At 43.8% G+C, this 15,437-nt stretch overlaps 1 protein-coding gene across 2 annotated transcripts in view; it reads right to left on the bottom strand.

Moving 5' to 3' along the window:
• BPHL (biphenyl hydrolase like) overlaps nucleotides 1-14,471 on the bottom strand; it is a 33,482-nt gene extending 19,011 nt beyond the window's left edge. For both annotated transcript variants that reach the window (XM_036888773.2, XM_057494159.1), the window contains exons 1-4: nucleotides 14,324-14,471; nucleotides 11,104-11,207; nucleotides 8,255-8,421; nucleotides 6,799-6,952 (exon numbers count right to left, since the gene is read on the bottom strand). In XM_036888773.2, coding sequence (XP_036744668.1) covers nucleotides 6,799-6,952; nucleotides 8,255-8,421; nucleotides 11,104-11,207; nucleotides 14,324-14,430 — 532 coding nt within the window. In that variant the 5' untranslated portion in view covers nucleotides 14,431-14,471. The remainder of the gene's footprint in view (nucleotides 1-6,798; nucleotides 6,953-8,254; nucleotides 8,422-11,103; nucleotides 11,208-14,323) is intronic.
• Nucleotides 14,472-15,437: the final 966 nt, after the last annotated feature.

The raw sequence follows: 15,437 nt of genomic DNA, 5'->3' as shown, positions 1-15,437 counted from the left end.
ACAAGCACAACTAAATGACGTATTGTTTAGGAATGCAGACATATGTGACAAAAGTGTTTTTAAAAAGGCAAAGGGATGACTGCAGGACTCAAGCTGGGGCTGGCGGCGCCCTGGGGAGGGAGCGTACTCGCTCCCCAGCAGAGAGGGAAGGCCAGTGTCTGGAGGAGCCCAGAGCCCACACTGAGGACACTGGCCCGAGCTCACGGTGGGTCCGTGGGTATGGTAATTTACACATGTGTCATCTATCAAATATTGTACAGTTAAATAAAAACTCAATTATAAAACAATAAAATATTACATAATAAAACATTTAAAATAGATAATTCACATACATCTTAAATACTATACATATAAATATAATACGTTGCATATTTTGTGATATACAAATAGATTCATATTAAATATTTAATATAAATGTTTCTTTACTCCATTATATATTTATTATTAATATATTAATACTAATAATGTATACTAATATATACTAATTACTTTAAATTTATATATTTTATAAAGTTACATACATAAAACAAGGCCAAGATCTTTTAAGAACCAATTTGGCTAATGTTCAATATGAAGATAGTTTTCTTCCTAAAATGTAAATTCTTCCTTTTGGGACACCAAGAGATCCTTAAAACTGAATTAACCCAGTAAAAGCAGGCACTCTGAACAAGAGGTATGTATAGGAATGCAAAATCTAGGGCAGGACCTTGGACTCCCACAGGAAATATTACCTGAATCTTAAGGGGCAGAGAACTGCAGCGACAGCTGGGGCAAGCCAGATGTTCATATCAAAGAACAACACAGGTTTGGAAGTCATACTGGCTGGGTCTGAATCCCAGCTCTTGTACCTGTTAGCTCTGTGACCTTGAACAAATTCCTTAACCCCTTTGTGCTAATTTCTTCATCTGAAAAATGAGAATGATAACAATGCTGTGAGGCAAAGAGTAAATAAGTTAGATATAAAATGTGCTAACTACAGTACCTGGAAATGGCACTCAAAAATATTCTATGTATTTATATATTTGCTTCTGTTAATGTTTTTCAAGAGGAAGTCAGTTTTATCCCAAAGCGTAATGTCCACCAAAAAATTAGTAATTATGTTTCATAGTTTAGTTCCTAAAATAACTATCTGAATCACATTGTTGATCTGAAACGAAATTTGTATCCCAAAAGAAACTTATACATTTATTTGAGGATATGGTCTGTGTTAAACACTAGAATCATAATGAAGAAAACTCCTTCACTCATCATTATTTCATGCATGGATCTAGTAAACATTATGTGAGGCCTGCTGTGCGTTGGTCACTACAGAAACAAACTTGAATCCATTACGGTCTCTGTTCTCAAAGGCCCTGTTGTCCCATGGAGAACTTGTAAACAACTGCTGCAGTAGCACCTGAGTGTCAAGGGTGAGGCTGGGCGGGGGCAGGAGAGGGCTGAGGGGCTCAAAGGGGCGAAGGGGAGGGAGTGCGGCAGTGGGGCTTCCTGGAATCAGGCCACAAATACGGGGCGGGCAGCACGGGAGGCAGCAGAGGCCACAGTGAGTGCGAGCACAGGGGCCGCACCACCTACCACTGGGACTTCAGGGGTTTCAGGTGGAAGAAGGAAAGGATGGCTGTGGGGGGAGGGGAGACAAAAGTGGGAGATGGGCCTAGAAAGGCAGAGGGTCCTGGGTCACTTAAACTAGGAGCAAAGCTGAGGAGCATGAACTTAACTTTTCCAGAAAGCGATGGGAGACCTTGTCTGAAGGACTTCTAAAATAAGAGAAAAGATACATTTTACCAAACTCCTGTCAGAGCAATGTGGAGTACAGACTGGAGGAGGTGGCAGGGGATGGAAGGGCCTAGCTTGAAAGGTGTGGAATCCATCTGCAGGGGGACTGAAGGGCCTGGAGCTGGGCAGGAGGAATGGGGAAGGGAGGGGGGCTTCCAGAGAGACCAAAGGGGAAAACACAGTGGGCTTGTGACTCAGCCTATAGGTTAAACACTGAGCTTCGGGGGCAGGCATGACGCCCGTCTGCCCAGCTGAGTCACCCTGGCTCGTTTCTTCACTTCTTTGGGACCCAGTTTCATCATCTAAAAAATAGGCTGAATAATAGTCCCTTGATGGCAACTCATAGCAAGCATTCAATAAATATAAAGTAAAAACATTTTGTGGGACAAATAATATATTCCACTGGGTAGCATTTACCAAGAAAAGAAATTAGCAGGAAGAATAGGTCTAGATTATAAATTTGATTTTAGACACACTGACTATAAGGTACATGTGGAGCAGCCAGACTAGAAAATTGATAAAACACTGAATTTGGGTGTGGCACAAATGGCAGAATTTCCAGGATCTCCCACTTGGCCTTAGTCCACTTACGTATCAATAGGGGTGTGCTGCTGCGGCCTCTCACAGCCTCTGGGGCAGGGGATGGAGAAAACACAGCCATTCTCTCCTCCCCTCCGTTTGGGGTACATAATTGGTCTGGTGTTTGCCAGTCACCAAGGACCTGCTGATGGCGTTCCTCCCAGGAGGGGCAGGTGGCAAGTAAAAATCATGCATGGCTGCAGAGTGGGAGCTGCAGCCGGAGAAAACGGATGGTCCTGAGCCTGGCCAGCAAATTTGAGCAAGCTGTGAGCAATAAAAAGTTTCTTCCCAACCTACCCTTTCCCTTGACATATTTCAGTTTTACCAGGTTCACAGGGGATTCACCTGGGCCGGGAACACCCTTGCCCCGGGAGCTACACTGGGATTTGGGATTGAGACGAAGCCCAGGGTTGAGGAAAGCTGCTTGGGTGTGAAGGCCAGATGAGGAGCACAGTGGTAAGGCCGGTGTCTGGAGGAACTCAATGCCCAATGCCCAAGGCCCACAGAGGAGTGGGTAGGTCAGAGCAGAAAACAACCAGCCATGGGAAGGGCAGTTCAGAACACAGCGGCAAGAACTTCAGGACAGAGGAAGCTTCAAGAGGAGGGTTGTGATCAGTATTGAACACATCATGTGTGTGTCCAAATGCTGGAATGACCGAGGAACAGTCACATGGGCTGGGTAGCACAGAGGCCCTGTGTTCACTGAGCTGGCGGGCTGGACACCACCTGGGCACACATGTAGGAGGGACTGGGACATGAGGAGTGGGAGTGACAGCTGGGAGGGAGGAGGGTCATGTCAGACCTAAACTGAAGAGGAGTGTGCATCTATTGTTCCCATAAAGAAGGGAGGTCGGAGTCACCACACCCAGCCAGCTCACACTCTGGTGACTGGGGCAAAGCTGTGGACAGAGGGCACTGCCTGGGAAAAGGGGCCCCAGTGGATGCGCGGGCAGTGTTCTGGGTTAGAAAAGGAGAAGCACCCTCCAGGTTTGAGACTCTGGCGCCCCCACAAAGGTAGGGCCATGGAGGCTGCTGAGGAGAATCACTGCATCAGGGCCCTGAAGCAGAAACTTCAGGAGAAGCCCCTAGAGTTAGCCAGAGAACCGGACCCAGATGCCCCCTGAGTGAAGAACTGTGTTTTTCCTTTTGTTCTCTCTCTGGCCAGCCTGGCCCAAGCTGTATAAATGCACTGCCCTGGGGCTAGCCCTGAGAGAAGGCTAGCTCTATGACCAGAGGCACCAAAAAAGGGTCCCTGGTAGCCAAACACTGTGGGCAACATCCCCATTATTATGTCTTTCTTTTCTCTTGCACACTGCCCTAAAGATGGCTCCAGTTGCACAGAATGCACAACCATGGAGGGGCACTCAAACCCCTGTCTTTGTGAGGAACCTGTTTTTCTGGCCATAGGAACTTAGAAAGGGACCCCCTAATTCTGTACGTGAACTGATACAAGTCGTGGGATCACCATTGTGCTCTGCATGTATGGGGAAGACACAGAGAAGCATACTGCACAGGCTCCAAGAACTGAACTACAAAATAAACTACCACCTAAATCCTAGCACAGCCCCTGAGGGGGGCACGCAGGGGGCGGACACCGAGAAGCAGCACAAAGCATGCCAGAGGCTTGGAGAACCAGTGCTCACAGAAGCATGAACAGATTCTGCAGCATGAATCTAACTAGGCTGAGTGCATGCCAAGGAAAGAACAGGAACAAAAACTACCTTCTTCAGAGAATTTTAACGGGATACAAAGTCTCAAAACATAATACAACAAAACAGTCCCAAATTAATCAATATACAAAACAAACAGATGAAAAACCCAACAACTGAAAACCAGGAAAATCTGACCAATTTTCAAGGGAAAAGACAATCAACCAATGCCTATCCCAAGGTGACCCAGATACTGGGATCATCGGGCAAACACTTTCAGGCAGACATTGTAACATGTATGCTGTTGAGCCCCAGAAGAAGAGAAAGACACAGGCACAGAAAAAATATCTGATGGAATTGCTACAAACTTCCCAGATTTGGTGCTCTAAAATACACAAAGCAAACACCGAAAAAGAAAAGAGACAAATCTCTAATTATACATGGGGACTGTACCATTTCTCTCTCAGGGAGAGAGCAAGAAGACAAAGATCAGAAAGGATACAGAAGACATGAGCAGCCCTACCAGCCAGCCAAGCCAGTTTCATCTAACCAACCTTTATAGACTCCACCCAGCAGCAGCATTATACACATTCTTTTCAAGTGCACATGGAACATTTACCAAGATAGACCATAATCTGCAACATAAAACAAGTTTCAAAGACCTGAAAACACACAAAATATGTTTTCAGAATGCTATGGAATTAAACTAGAAACCAGTAATAGAAAGGCATCTGGGAAATCCCAAATATTTGGAAATTAAATACTTCTAAGTAACTACAGGTCAAAGAGGAATTCTGAAAGGATATTAGAAAATATTTTCAACTGAATGAAAATACATTTCAAAATTTGCAGGATGAAGCCAATAACGTGCTTAGAGGGAAATTTAAAGCACCAAATGCTTATATTGGAAAAGAAGAAAGGTCTAAATCAGCAATCTAACCTTTTATTTTTAAGAGACTTGGGTGGGGGAAAGCAAATTAAAACCCAAAGCAAGCACAAGGAAGAAAACAATAAAGGTAAGAGCAGAAACAATGAAATTGAAAACAGAAAATATAAAGAAATCAATGAAACCAAAAGGTAGTTCTTTGAAAAGATCAATGGAATTGATAATCCTCTAGTTTGGCTAGCCAGGATGAGAGGACAGGTGACACAAATGGCCAATTTCAGGGAGAAAAGGGACGATCACTATGGATCCTACAAACTTTTAGAGAGTAACTGGGAATATTGCCAGCAACTGTATGAGAACCAACAGGTTCTGACCCCAGAGAGCCTATCACAGCACAGTGAGAACAGCTTCTGGAGCAGACCCGAATGGGCCGTCATGAGAGATGGGCAGGACTGCACTAGGAGGGTGCACAGGAGCAGCGTGCAGATAACCTCAGAAGGTGTGAGGACCATGAATGGTGCAGCAGTAACTACTGAGGAGAGGAGTGGCTTCCCGGAGGAGGAATCATGCCCATCTTTAAGGGCTGAGGGGTGCAGGACAGGCGAGCTAGTCATCATGTCCTGTGCAGCAGAAAGGGAGGAACCAGCACACAGTGAGATGCTGACCGTGCACAAGGCAAACGCTTTTCCCTGAACCAGGCAGGGATACACTCAGGACAGGCAGGAGTACCGATGAGGACTTGGTAACTACATCAGGCTTATCATGACAGAGTCTCACAGTTCTTTGCCAAACAGACTGCAAAGAACGAAGATTCTACAATAGAATATTACCAGTAAGTAGGTTACTTAAGTCATGTGAATTGCAGAATAGCTAAAAAAACAAAACAAAACCCTAGACTTGTGATTTTCTAGTGCATGGGTCTGTGCACTTTTTCTGTGAAGGGCCAGAGAGTAAAGATTTTAGGCTCCGCAAGCCAAGAGGCAAAAACAAAGTTATTACGTAAATTAAAGGTAACTTCTCCCCTTCCTGGCCTTAACTCCTGTGGTTGGCCATGTGGGATCCAAGAAAAACATGCTCAGGACAAAAAGCTACCGGTCTGAAGAGGAGTTCCTGGAGAGCCTGGCTGACAGGGTAGCCCAGGTCCATTTTGTTTTTTGCTCCAGGGCCCCCCAGAACCTGATGTGCCCTTCTCTCCTCCTGAGAACCTGATGGCCTCAATTTGGTCACCTTGCTGGAGGCTAAGCAACTTTCTAGTTGCCGACTGAAATTCCAATGACTGCATGCCTGGTAATTATCAAAGGTCGTCAACATGTAGGTGGCCACCAGCCAGCCCCTCACTGGGATCGAGGGGGCACCGCCATTTGGTCTCTAGAACTCACAGTGCTGGTCCCCTCCGTCAGTGCACGGCTGTACAGACACAGGTTGAGGGATGGATTTGGCCTAGAGGCTACAGTTTAGTGGCTCCTTTTCTCACACCTCTAAAATCCTCAAAGATAAGCTTGAAGGACAATCTTTAAAAATATGAATAGCACAAAATTTCCTTATCAAAATGTAAGGTTTAATATTTGAACCTAATGTTCCCTTTTACACACACAGTATTTTACATGAGGTTATGAATGACACCTCACATCCACCCCCTCCTTCCTTGGAGTTCACCATCAGCAGTAGGAAATGTAAACAGTGATTTTTCACAGCCTTTTCCTGAGTCAGAAAAGTGTTACTACTGGAAATAGAAAGCTTTAAAACACAGACTGGTTAAGTTGCATTACTTTCTGAGGACTCATTATTCTTCCCACGTTAGACCTGAGTGCTGGAAGCAGGTGAGATATGACTTGTTAATACCTATGAAAACAAGACATAGAAGGGCAAGAAGGGTGCTACTTGTCACGACACCTCCAGGGTGGAGCCCACCTTGATAGATCTTTTCATCTTCGTCAGTCACATAGGCATTGGCTCCCCAAATCACCATCTTGCTGATGTAAGACGGGTATTTTGCAGCTGCAATGAGTGCTGTTATACCACCATCACTCCACCCCAGCAAAGAGACCTTCTTGAACTTCAGTGTCTGTGACAAGTACAATCAAGTTCACAGCACAGGTTATGGCTCCTCTGCTAAAAGAACTGATAATCAATAATTGTCACAATCAATACCATGGGATCAGAGTTAAGCTACAGGGTTTGGCATACCAGTCGGCAATTAAGGAAAAATCTTAGGGCCCACCAATTGATGAGAAAATATTTTTTCTCAATTAGCTTTGGTGTAAATAAAATTGTCATAAAAGCCTAAGTACATCATATTGTTTTGAATAAGAAAGGAACTACTTCCTCTGGTTGGATAAAATCTCAAGGAACTGAAAGTAACAGAGATCAGCTGTACTTGGGCAGGACATCAGGTACACAATACATGCCTGAGTAAAGACTTTGACAACAGTCATGCAGACCAGAGAGGGAAACTTGAGATTGTCTGTGAGGAAATGAAGTCACTGCATCTGGTAAAGCCACTGACTGCAACCATGGGAAGAACAGGCTAGCAGCAGGCTGAAAGGGAATGGTGTTGTGGGAGGGTATGTTAGCCCTGGGGTGAATTGACCAGCTCTGAAAATGTTGGTGTTGAACAAGGAAAATAAACAAGGATTATATCTGAGAGATGCTGCCTAGAAGTAAAAATAGAATTTGGAAAAATAAATAATAAATACCAGTCCAAGATATGTACCGATGAGATTATAAGTTGGTATCACTACTATGGATAAAAATTTGGCACTATCTTATAAAGTGAACATTTGCATCTTTTGTAGCCCAGCAAGTCATCAATCACCTAAATATGGCACTCTTGTACATGTACACTAGGAAATAGGTCCAGGATGTCCACATCAGCACTGTTACAACAAAATAAGAGTACCACAATGTCCACGGGCAACATAATCTCCAGTGCACTGCTGTTTATAATTGCAAAAACAACAAAAAAAACCAAAAAGCAACTCAAAAATTTTATTTATCTACCATTAGAAGATAGATGAAATAAGGCACAGATACAATGTATTCCATTGTATCATACAATGGAATAGCCTTTTATAAGACTTATGGAAACATATTTATTTCATGCAAGTATCTCCTTGACAAATTGGTCAAAGAGTATAGAAGTTGGAAAAACATTGGGTATAGTATGATACCATCAATAGAAATAAGATTGGCCAGAAAGAGCTACAAAGTCTTGGTAGCAGTCTCTCTAAATAGTTGGACAGTGGGATATTTCCGCTTTCTTCTTTATACCTATTTGAACTCTTTGAATTTTCTATAGGAAACATGCCCTTATAGAAATAAAAAATAAAACCAATATATATGAAGACAGGTTCCCTAAGAGACCCACCTTCATCAAATCAATAGCATCTTTTGCATCCCTTTCAAAAAAGTCCACTGGGAAATCGCGATCAGGGGGTCTGGAATGTCCATATCCTCGCGGATCCCAGGCAACCACTGTGAAGAGCTTCTTATTTAGGTTCTTAATCTGGGGTCCAAAATCAGTCTCTCCACTTCCTAAAAACAGTTGCTTCATTACCCTCAGGTGAATACTTTCATTGTTTCAAACACACTCAATAAAAACAGAAACAGCTACAATTTTAAAACAAAGTACAACTGATCTTGGAATAATGCAGGGTTAGGGATGCCACACCCATACAGTCAAAAATCCATGTATAACCTTTGATTCTCCCAAACTTAACTTTTAATAGCCTACTATTAATTGAAAGCCTTACTGATAACATAATCGATTAGCACATATTTTGTATGTCGTATGTATTACGTACTATACTCTTACAATAAAGCGAACTAGAGAAAAGAAAATGTTTTTTCAACTTGTCATAAATCTCCAAAAATTTTTCCAATATATTTATTGAAGAAAATTCATGTTTATGTGGACCCACACAGTTCAAATACATGTTGTTCAGAGTCAGCTATAACTAGTTTCTACTCAAAATCAGCAAAGTAGCCTTGCAATGACGGAATCCATTTACCCTGAGATGGACTTCTTTCCTGGTGTTCAGACCTGCCTCTCACCTCCCCCTAGTGGCTAATTTGAGAAGGACAACAGAGGCCCTGATTGGTCCGGCGTTACTTTACTTAAATTTAAGCACCTCTGCTTAATCTTCCTTTCAAAAAAAAAAAGGAATTCATAAAAATGTGTAGCAATGGACTTACTAATACAGTATGCCTCTGGGACATTTTTTTCTTTCTTTTTTCATAATGGCTGTTACAAATGAGAGAGATCCCAACAATATTTGCAGACAAACTTATGCAAGTTGGTCTAAGTTATTCAAAGTAGAATTATAAAACACAGGTGTTTCTTTATTATGCGAATGTGAGGAGCCCTGAAGATTTTCTGCTTATAACTAGACACTAGCCAACTTAACTAAAACACTGAGATGAGGAGGGCAGGGTGTGGTAATAGGTAATTAGATTAGCTTGTTTAATGAAAACAGTATGAAATAGCGTATGTTAAGTAGAACTGTGTTCCTGAGCCTGTGGTGGACTTGATGGGCAGCAGTCCCCCCACAAGGTCATGGCCACTGTGGGCACATGTCTACTGTATGTGGCATGGAAGGCTGGACTCTCAATTAGCCCAGTACAGGAACAAATTAGCATTTTACTTTTAAAGTCAGCTTGGTTTCTAAGGGCTTGTAGCTTAAGCCAGAAATGGATACTAAACATCTTGCTTGATAAACTGTCTATATTAGGAAATGTGTTCCAAGATGGTACAGGATCATTTAACATTATCAAGGACCAGCAGTCTTCCTGACAAGATATACCTTTCTCAACATCAGGTAATTCTTTCAGAAAACCCACACCAAAAACATGAGTGGATCTCAAGTTCACGTCTGCCACTCTGACACACAAAACTTCTCCGATGGACCCTGAATTGGAGGGGCTTCCACATGGGAACTACCCCAAAGGAGGGGCAGGAGATGAGGAGGGAAAAGTGGGGACTCTAACTCAAGACCAACTTAGGAAATAATAAAGCACTTGCTCTCTGGCACACAGATACACATTTGAAGACCAGTGCCAAGAATTCTAAAATCTTAAGAAATTATTTTAAGGAATAGTAACCAGAACATGACACCTGAGAAGGAAAGACACCAACACTGGTTGCCTGTGGGGAGGAGAACCAGGTGTTGGAGGGCAGGGGGTTGAGGGAAAGAGTCTCACTGTTTGATTTTTAAATCAGGTTAATGTTTTACATAAACAAAAATTGTCACAAGTATTTTATGCCTGGATAACAATAGCAATTCTGAAATAATGGAAAAATCAGAGCTGGTAAACTATCCATTGCTTTTACAAATAACTTTAGCTGTACACTAGCCATTGGAGTAAATATCCTCCTTTACTATAATAGCTTGTGGGAAAAAAAGATACTAAATATTATCTAGACAAAGATGCTTTAGTTGCTACCATGGCACCACAGTCAGATGAAGCTCAATCAGTGGAACCATCAAGTAATTGGAATTTTAGCATTTTACTTTAAGGAGAAAAAAGAACATCTTAAGGAAATAAGTATACATTGGGATTATTTAACTAAATTAAGAATAAAACAATACTAAAACCTTTATATTTGAGACGTCCTGGGATAACTGGAAATGTTCCCCTTGAACTTTCTACATGTCAAAACTTATCTGTAACATGAGACCGAGATCCAGGTGGCTTTACTATATGCCATTCACGCTAATTTAATCCTGATTTTTCAAAGAGGCTTTAAACTAAATTTTGTTCCTAGCTATTATTTTAATTGCATATACCATCAACCACAACAGGGTGATCAATCTATCTTCTAGCACTGAAAGTCTGGCATCCTGGCACCCTGGCACCCCCTAATTCCAAGCAAACCGGGATGGCTGGTCACTGGCTCATCTTCTTCCTTCATCTCCCCCTTCTTCCCATACCCCTTTCCTTGACTCCTGTCATTCCCACATTACCATAATCCCTGCCAAATTGTAGGCAACTACATGTTATACTGGCATGGAAAAAACTGGGTATATAAATAAATAAATAAATACATACATACATAGAATGTTATCTTTCTAAATCACCTAAATTTGACTGTAGCAAACATTACGTAAAACATTTCAGCAAAGCACTAAAATCAATACTAAAAATTTGGCATCTGCTATTGTGAATGCATCACAGACTACACAGCATGCAAGAGCATTCCATGGAGACCCTACAGACCCAACATTCCAGGAAGCAGCAGGACGGCATGCTCTCCCTCTCCAGTCTGCTGATAATGCAGGTGGACCCCATTCACAGACACTTTGGCATTGGTTACTGAGGTGCTGGAAGAGAAAAATCCCACCCCCAAAGGAAAATTACTTAGCAGTACAAATGCAGTATGTGCAACTGCCCTATTATATATGTGAATCAGCTTTAGGACCCTCCTCAGGCTGCTTGGATGATGTTGCTTAGTACTTAGGTTTTCCAAACCTGAAAAGGGACAGGGATTTGTATCTTCCCTATTAACCTACAGCTCTGGACTGTCTTCATGTTTGAACATCCTAAAGCACCAGACCAGGCTAACTCTACAAAAACATCGAGATGCTTATGGAATCAATGGCCATACAGGCCCCTGGGCACTTGCCAGGTGAGCTGGAAGCCAGCGGTGCCAGCGCAGGCTGACGCAGAAGCTCCACACGATGTAATGAAATGGGGAGCATCAGCATCCCAGACCCCGGGGCCATTCGCCTGCACCTTAGCGGGTCTAGATGAGCTACCTGGACTTTCAACTGCCTTAGCCGCATTCCCAAGGATGAGGTTGGTCTCAGAGGTGCACAGGGAAGGCCTTGATCCCTGGCAGTCCTCTAAGCATACAGCTTCTCGTGGTCCCAGCCAGCTGCAGAAAGGCTCTTGTCAGGAATACCTGTCTGCACTAATATGACCAAACTGGTTTTTAAGATGTTGAAGTATTTCTATGTTGACTGTTAAATAATATGAGCCAGGTCCACAGCTCCCATCTCAAGAGCCCCTCCTGTGCCTCTGACCCTCCTTGGCCCAAGATCTCCCACGCCGCAGCATCTAACTGGACATGCCCGGCAGAGGAGAATGCCTCAGGCCAGGGCTACTGCCAGTGCCCGTTCTGACTGAATGATGCATGTACCATTCTGGGCATTCCGCTCTGATGAACCTGTCCTCTGCTGCTCTTGCAGAAGCTCCAGAATGACTAAGCAGGAATATACAGAGCACATACAACGCCCCTGCCCAAAGATCCTCCCCAACTTCCCAGGTATCTGGGTGACATGCAGAAGGAACTTTACGGATGCTGGAATCTGCTGGAAGGAGCCACTCCTCTTCTCCCAACAGGATGCTAATGAACTTATATCAACCACTGCCTCCCTTTTCCTTTTTCATATTCTCTACTCCTGTATCAGCCCTTAGTCAAAATCATTATTGAAATGCAGCAGCTTTGAAAAAAAAATGAGGTTTAGTTTCTCTTTTGGTTTCATCTCATCCACCACTTTCAAATGAGGAAGGGCACAGAAACAAGCGTTAAATACAGGTACATAAATCTTAACACAATTTCTGTGTCAAGGTAATAAAGCCTCACATTAACTATAAGCTCATTACCTACAGAAATACCAGAGGAGCAATAATGATAAAGCCACTGAGCAATAGTAGTATCAAATTGACACCAAGTTACTTTTCACTAATGTCCTATTTTTTTGCGTAATTCATCTTTATTGCTAAGATGGCTCTGGGATCAAGATAAAACAAATAATACTCTTCTTGTAAGGATTCATTTCCACAAATGTTTACTGATATATTTGCTTTGCTCATAACCTTGTGGGAGAGATGATAAAGACACAAAGATTCACTCTGCACACCCACGGGGAAGTAGGTTACAATTGAGGAGAGAAGAGTTTGAAGCACACAGCTGACTTCCTGGGTTTGCCACACAGGAATGAGGTAGCTCCCAAAAAGAGAGGAGCATTTGCATGGCTGCCATTAGTGACAACATGTACCTTTACCTCATGCCCTAAAGATTTTTGAGGGGCTCCCTTCCTTGCAACGTTAAGGACTTGCTTGTAAAGATCACTTTCTGCATTGAGAATGTGAAATACAATGAGAAGAGTCCCCCCCACCCACTATCTTTCTTAGTGTCCCAGACAGTGGGTTTTCTCACTGGGTTGCTGACTCCCACCGTCTGCATTGCTCCAGGACTGTGGAGCCAACCCTGGGACACCAGCCCTGATCTGGGCTTCCCTCAGCTTCCAAGATCATCCAGGCTGGTAGGTTCTATAAATTATTAATATTGTAACTGGACATTACAATTGCAGTTAGAAAAGGCTCTTTTTGACCTGGTTCTGGAACTAACCACTTTACAGATCACAAAATTAGAAGAGTCAGAGTTCCAAACAACAGCCTTACAAACAAGTTTTTGGAACAACTCAATTAGAGGTTGGGCACTGGCTGTTCTGAAGCAAAGGTTTTTTTCAGGAATGTTCTATTTACATTGGGCTGTAGCCTCATCTCAGGATTAACAAAATACCACTGCTTGCTTTCCCTGATCACATGCCATATCAACTTGCAGTCACATTTATAAAATGGCAGTTCAAAATTCAGAGAAACCTGTTTTTCGGAGATGTATTAGAATGATTTGCACTGCTAAATCTCTTCTCCAAGAGACTCTTCTACTGTAACAGTCCTTTATGCACAACACTCTAAGTAGTATAGCCATGGAAAGTCCTGTTACCTACAGTGTCAGTTTGGCTTAAATACGGATATTCAAATATATACTATTTCAGCATACTACTATCATTTGACTTTTGGAAATCTTTGGATGGACAATTCCTGCAACCATTAAATAATCTATCTTAACTTCGATACTGGGACAATCATAGTAACCTTATTTCAATCTCCTGCAAATAAGAAACTGGATAAACCGTCATTTTTCAATGTTGATTTATATAGCTGCAGACACTGACATTGTTGAGTTTTCCCAGGTTCCAGGGTGATTCTGCACCTTCAAGTTCAAGATAAGCAAACAAAGAGAAGACTCGGGGACTTGGCACCTGTGACTGATTGCTAATAGGTCGCAGACATTCTCAGATTGGTTTCTTATTTAAGCGTCAGATATTAGCGCCCTGAAGGTGTGATGAGACTGGACGGTCTGAGAATAAGGGGCTTGGAGGTTCTAATCTCTGTCCTGCGTGTGTCTGTGCCTAAACAAATCACGTTACCTCCCTGTGTCCCCTGCACCCGCTTAATGAAGGGGCTGCACTCGACCGCCCAAATCCTGCGAGGCTCCAGGCTCACAGAGCAGCGCAGGCGCCCTGAGAGGCTGGGGGTACCAGCCCAGAGGGCGGGAGGAGGCCAGACCGCGCTCGGCGTCCCGTCCCACCGCCCCACAGCGCGCGGATAGGAATGGGGTGCTCCCGGAGAGGGCGGCCGTCATTACCCGAACGTGGCCGCGGGCCCAGTCCCAGGGCCGTGGATGCCAGGCTTCCGCGCCGAGAAAGCGAGCCGCAGGACCCGTGCGCCCCGGCTACTCACAGCCGCCTCCATGGTCCCTGCTCGCGCACCTCAGCAGCGCGCACGCGCGGGGTTCTGCCGGCTGTGCCGACCGCGAACACGCATGCGCCGAGCTCTCAGTCAGGGTCCAGCCCCTGATGCGAAGGCTCCCCGCATCGACCAGGTCTGGCTGTAGACCCCGTGGCCCGTGGGGCTCCCGTCCCGGGATTGCAAGGTCTGGCACAGGTCGTCTTCTTTCGGGGTTCCAGCTGTGGTTCACGAAGGACACGTCCCAGTCGGCTCTACCTGCCCTTCCGCTGGCCCTGGCAGGGGCCGGGCGTGGGGCAGAGGCCCTCCCGAAGGCTGCTAATAGGGGCTCAAGTGCATTTGCTTCCAGAATGAGGGGATTCAAGGCTTAAAGAAAAAAAAGTATACTGCCTCACACCCATTAGAATGGCTATTATTAAAAAAAAAAATTAATAGGTGTTGGGGAGGGTGTGGAGAAATTGGAACCCTGTATAGTTATTGGTGGGAATGTGAAATGGTGCAGATGATGTGGAAAATAGTATGGAGGGCCCTCAAAAGATAAAACATAAAGTTACTGTGTGATCCAGCAGTTCCACTTATGAGCATATACCCAAAATAATTGAAAATGGTCTCAAACATATTTATATACCCATGTTCACAGCAGCGGTACAAGTCCAGAAGGTGGAAGCTACCCAAGTGTCCCTTCAGGGATGAAGGTATTGTTCCACCTTAAAAATGAAGGAAATTCTGGCATGCTCCATAATACGGATGAACCTTGAGGGCATTATGCTCAGTGAAATAAACCAGATACAAAAGGTCAAATATCGTATGACTCCACTGGTAAAAGTACTCAGATTCACAAAGTAAAAGGGTGGTTGCAGGGCTGGGGTGGGGGCAGATAGGGAATAGTGCTTAATGGGGACAGAATTTTCAGTTCTGCAAGATGATAGGAGATCTATCAAGATGATGGATATGGTGATGTAGAACAGCAACGTGAATGTACTTAATGCCACTAAACTATGCACTTAAAAATA

This window comes from Manis pentadactyla, chromosome 16 (assembly GCF_030020395.1).
Source record: "Manis pentadactyla isolate mManPen7 chromosome 16, mManPen7.hap1, whole genome shotgun sequence".
NCBI lineage: Eukaryota > Metazoa > Chordata > Mammalia > Pholidota > Manidae > Manis > Manis pentadactyla.
This window is presented reverse-complemented; position numbering and strand designations above follow the sequence as displayed.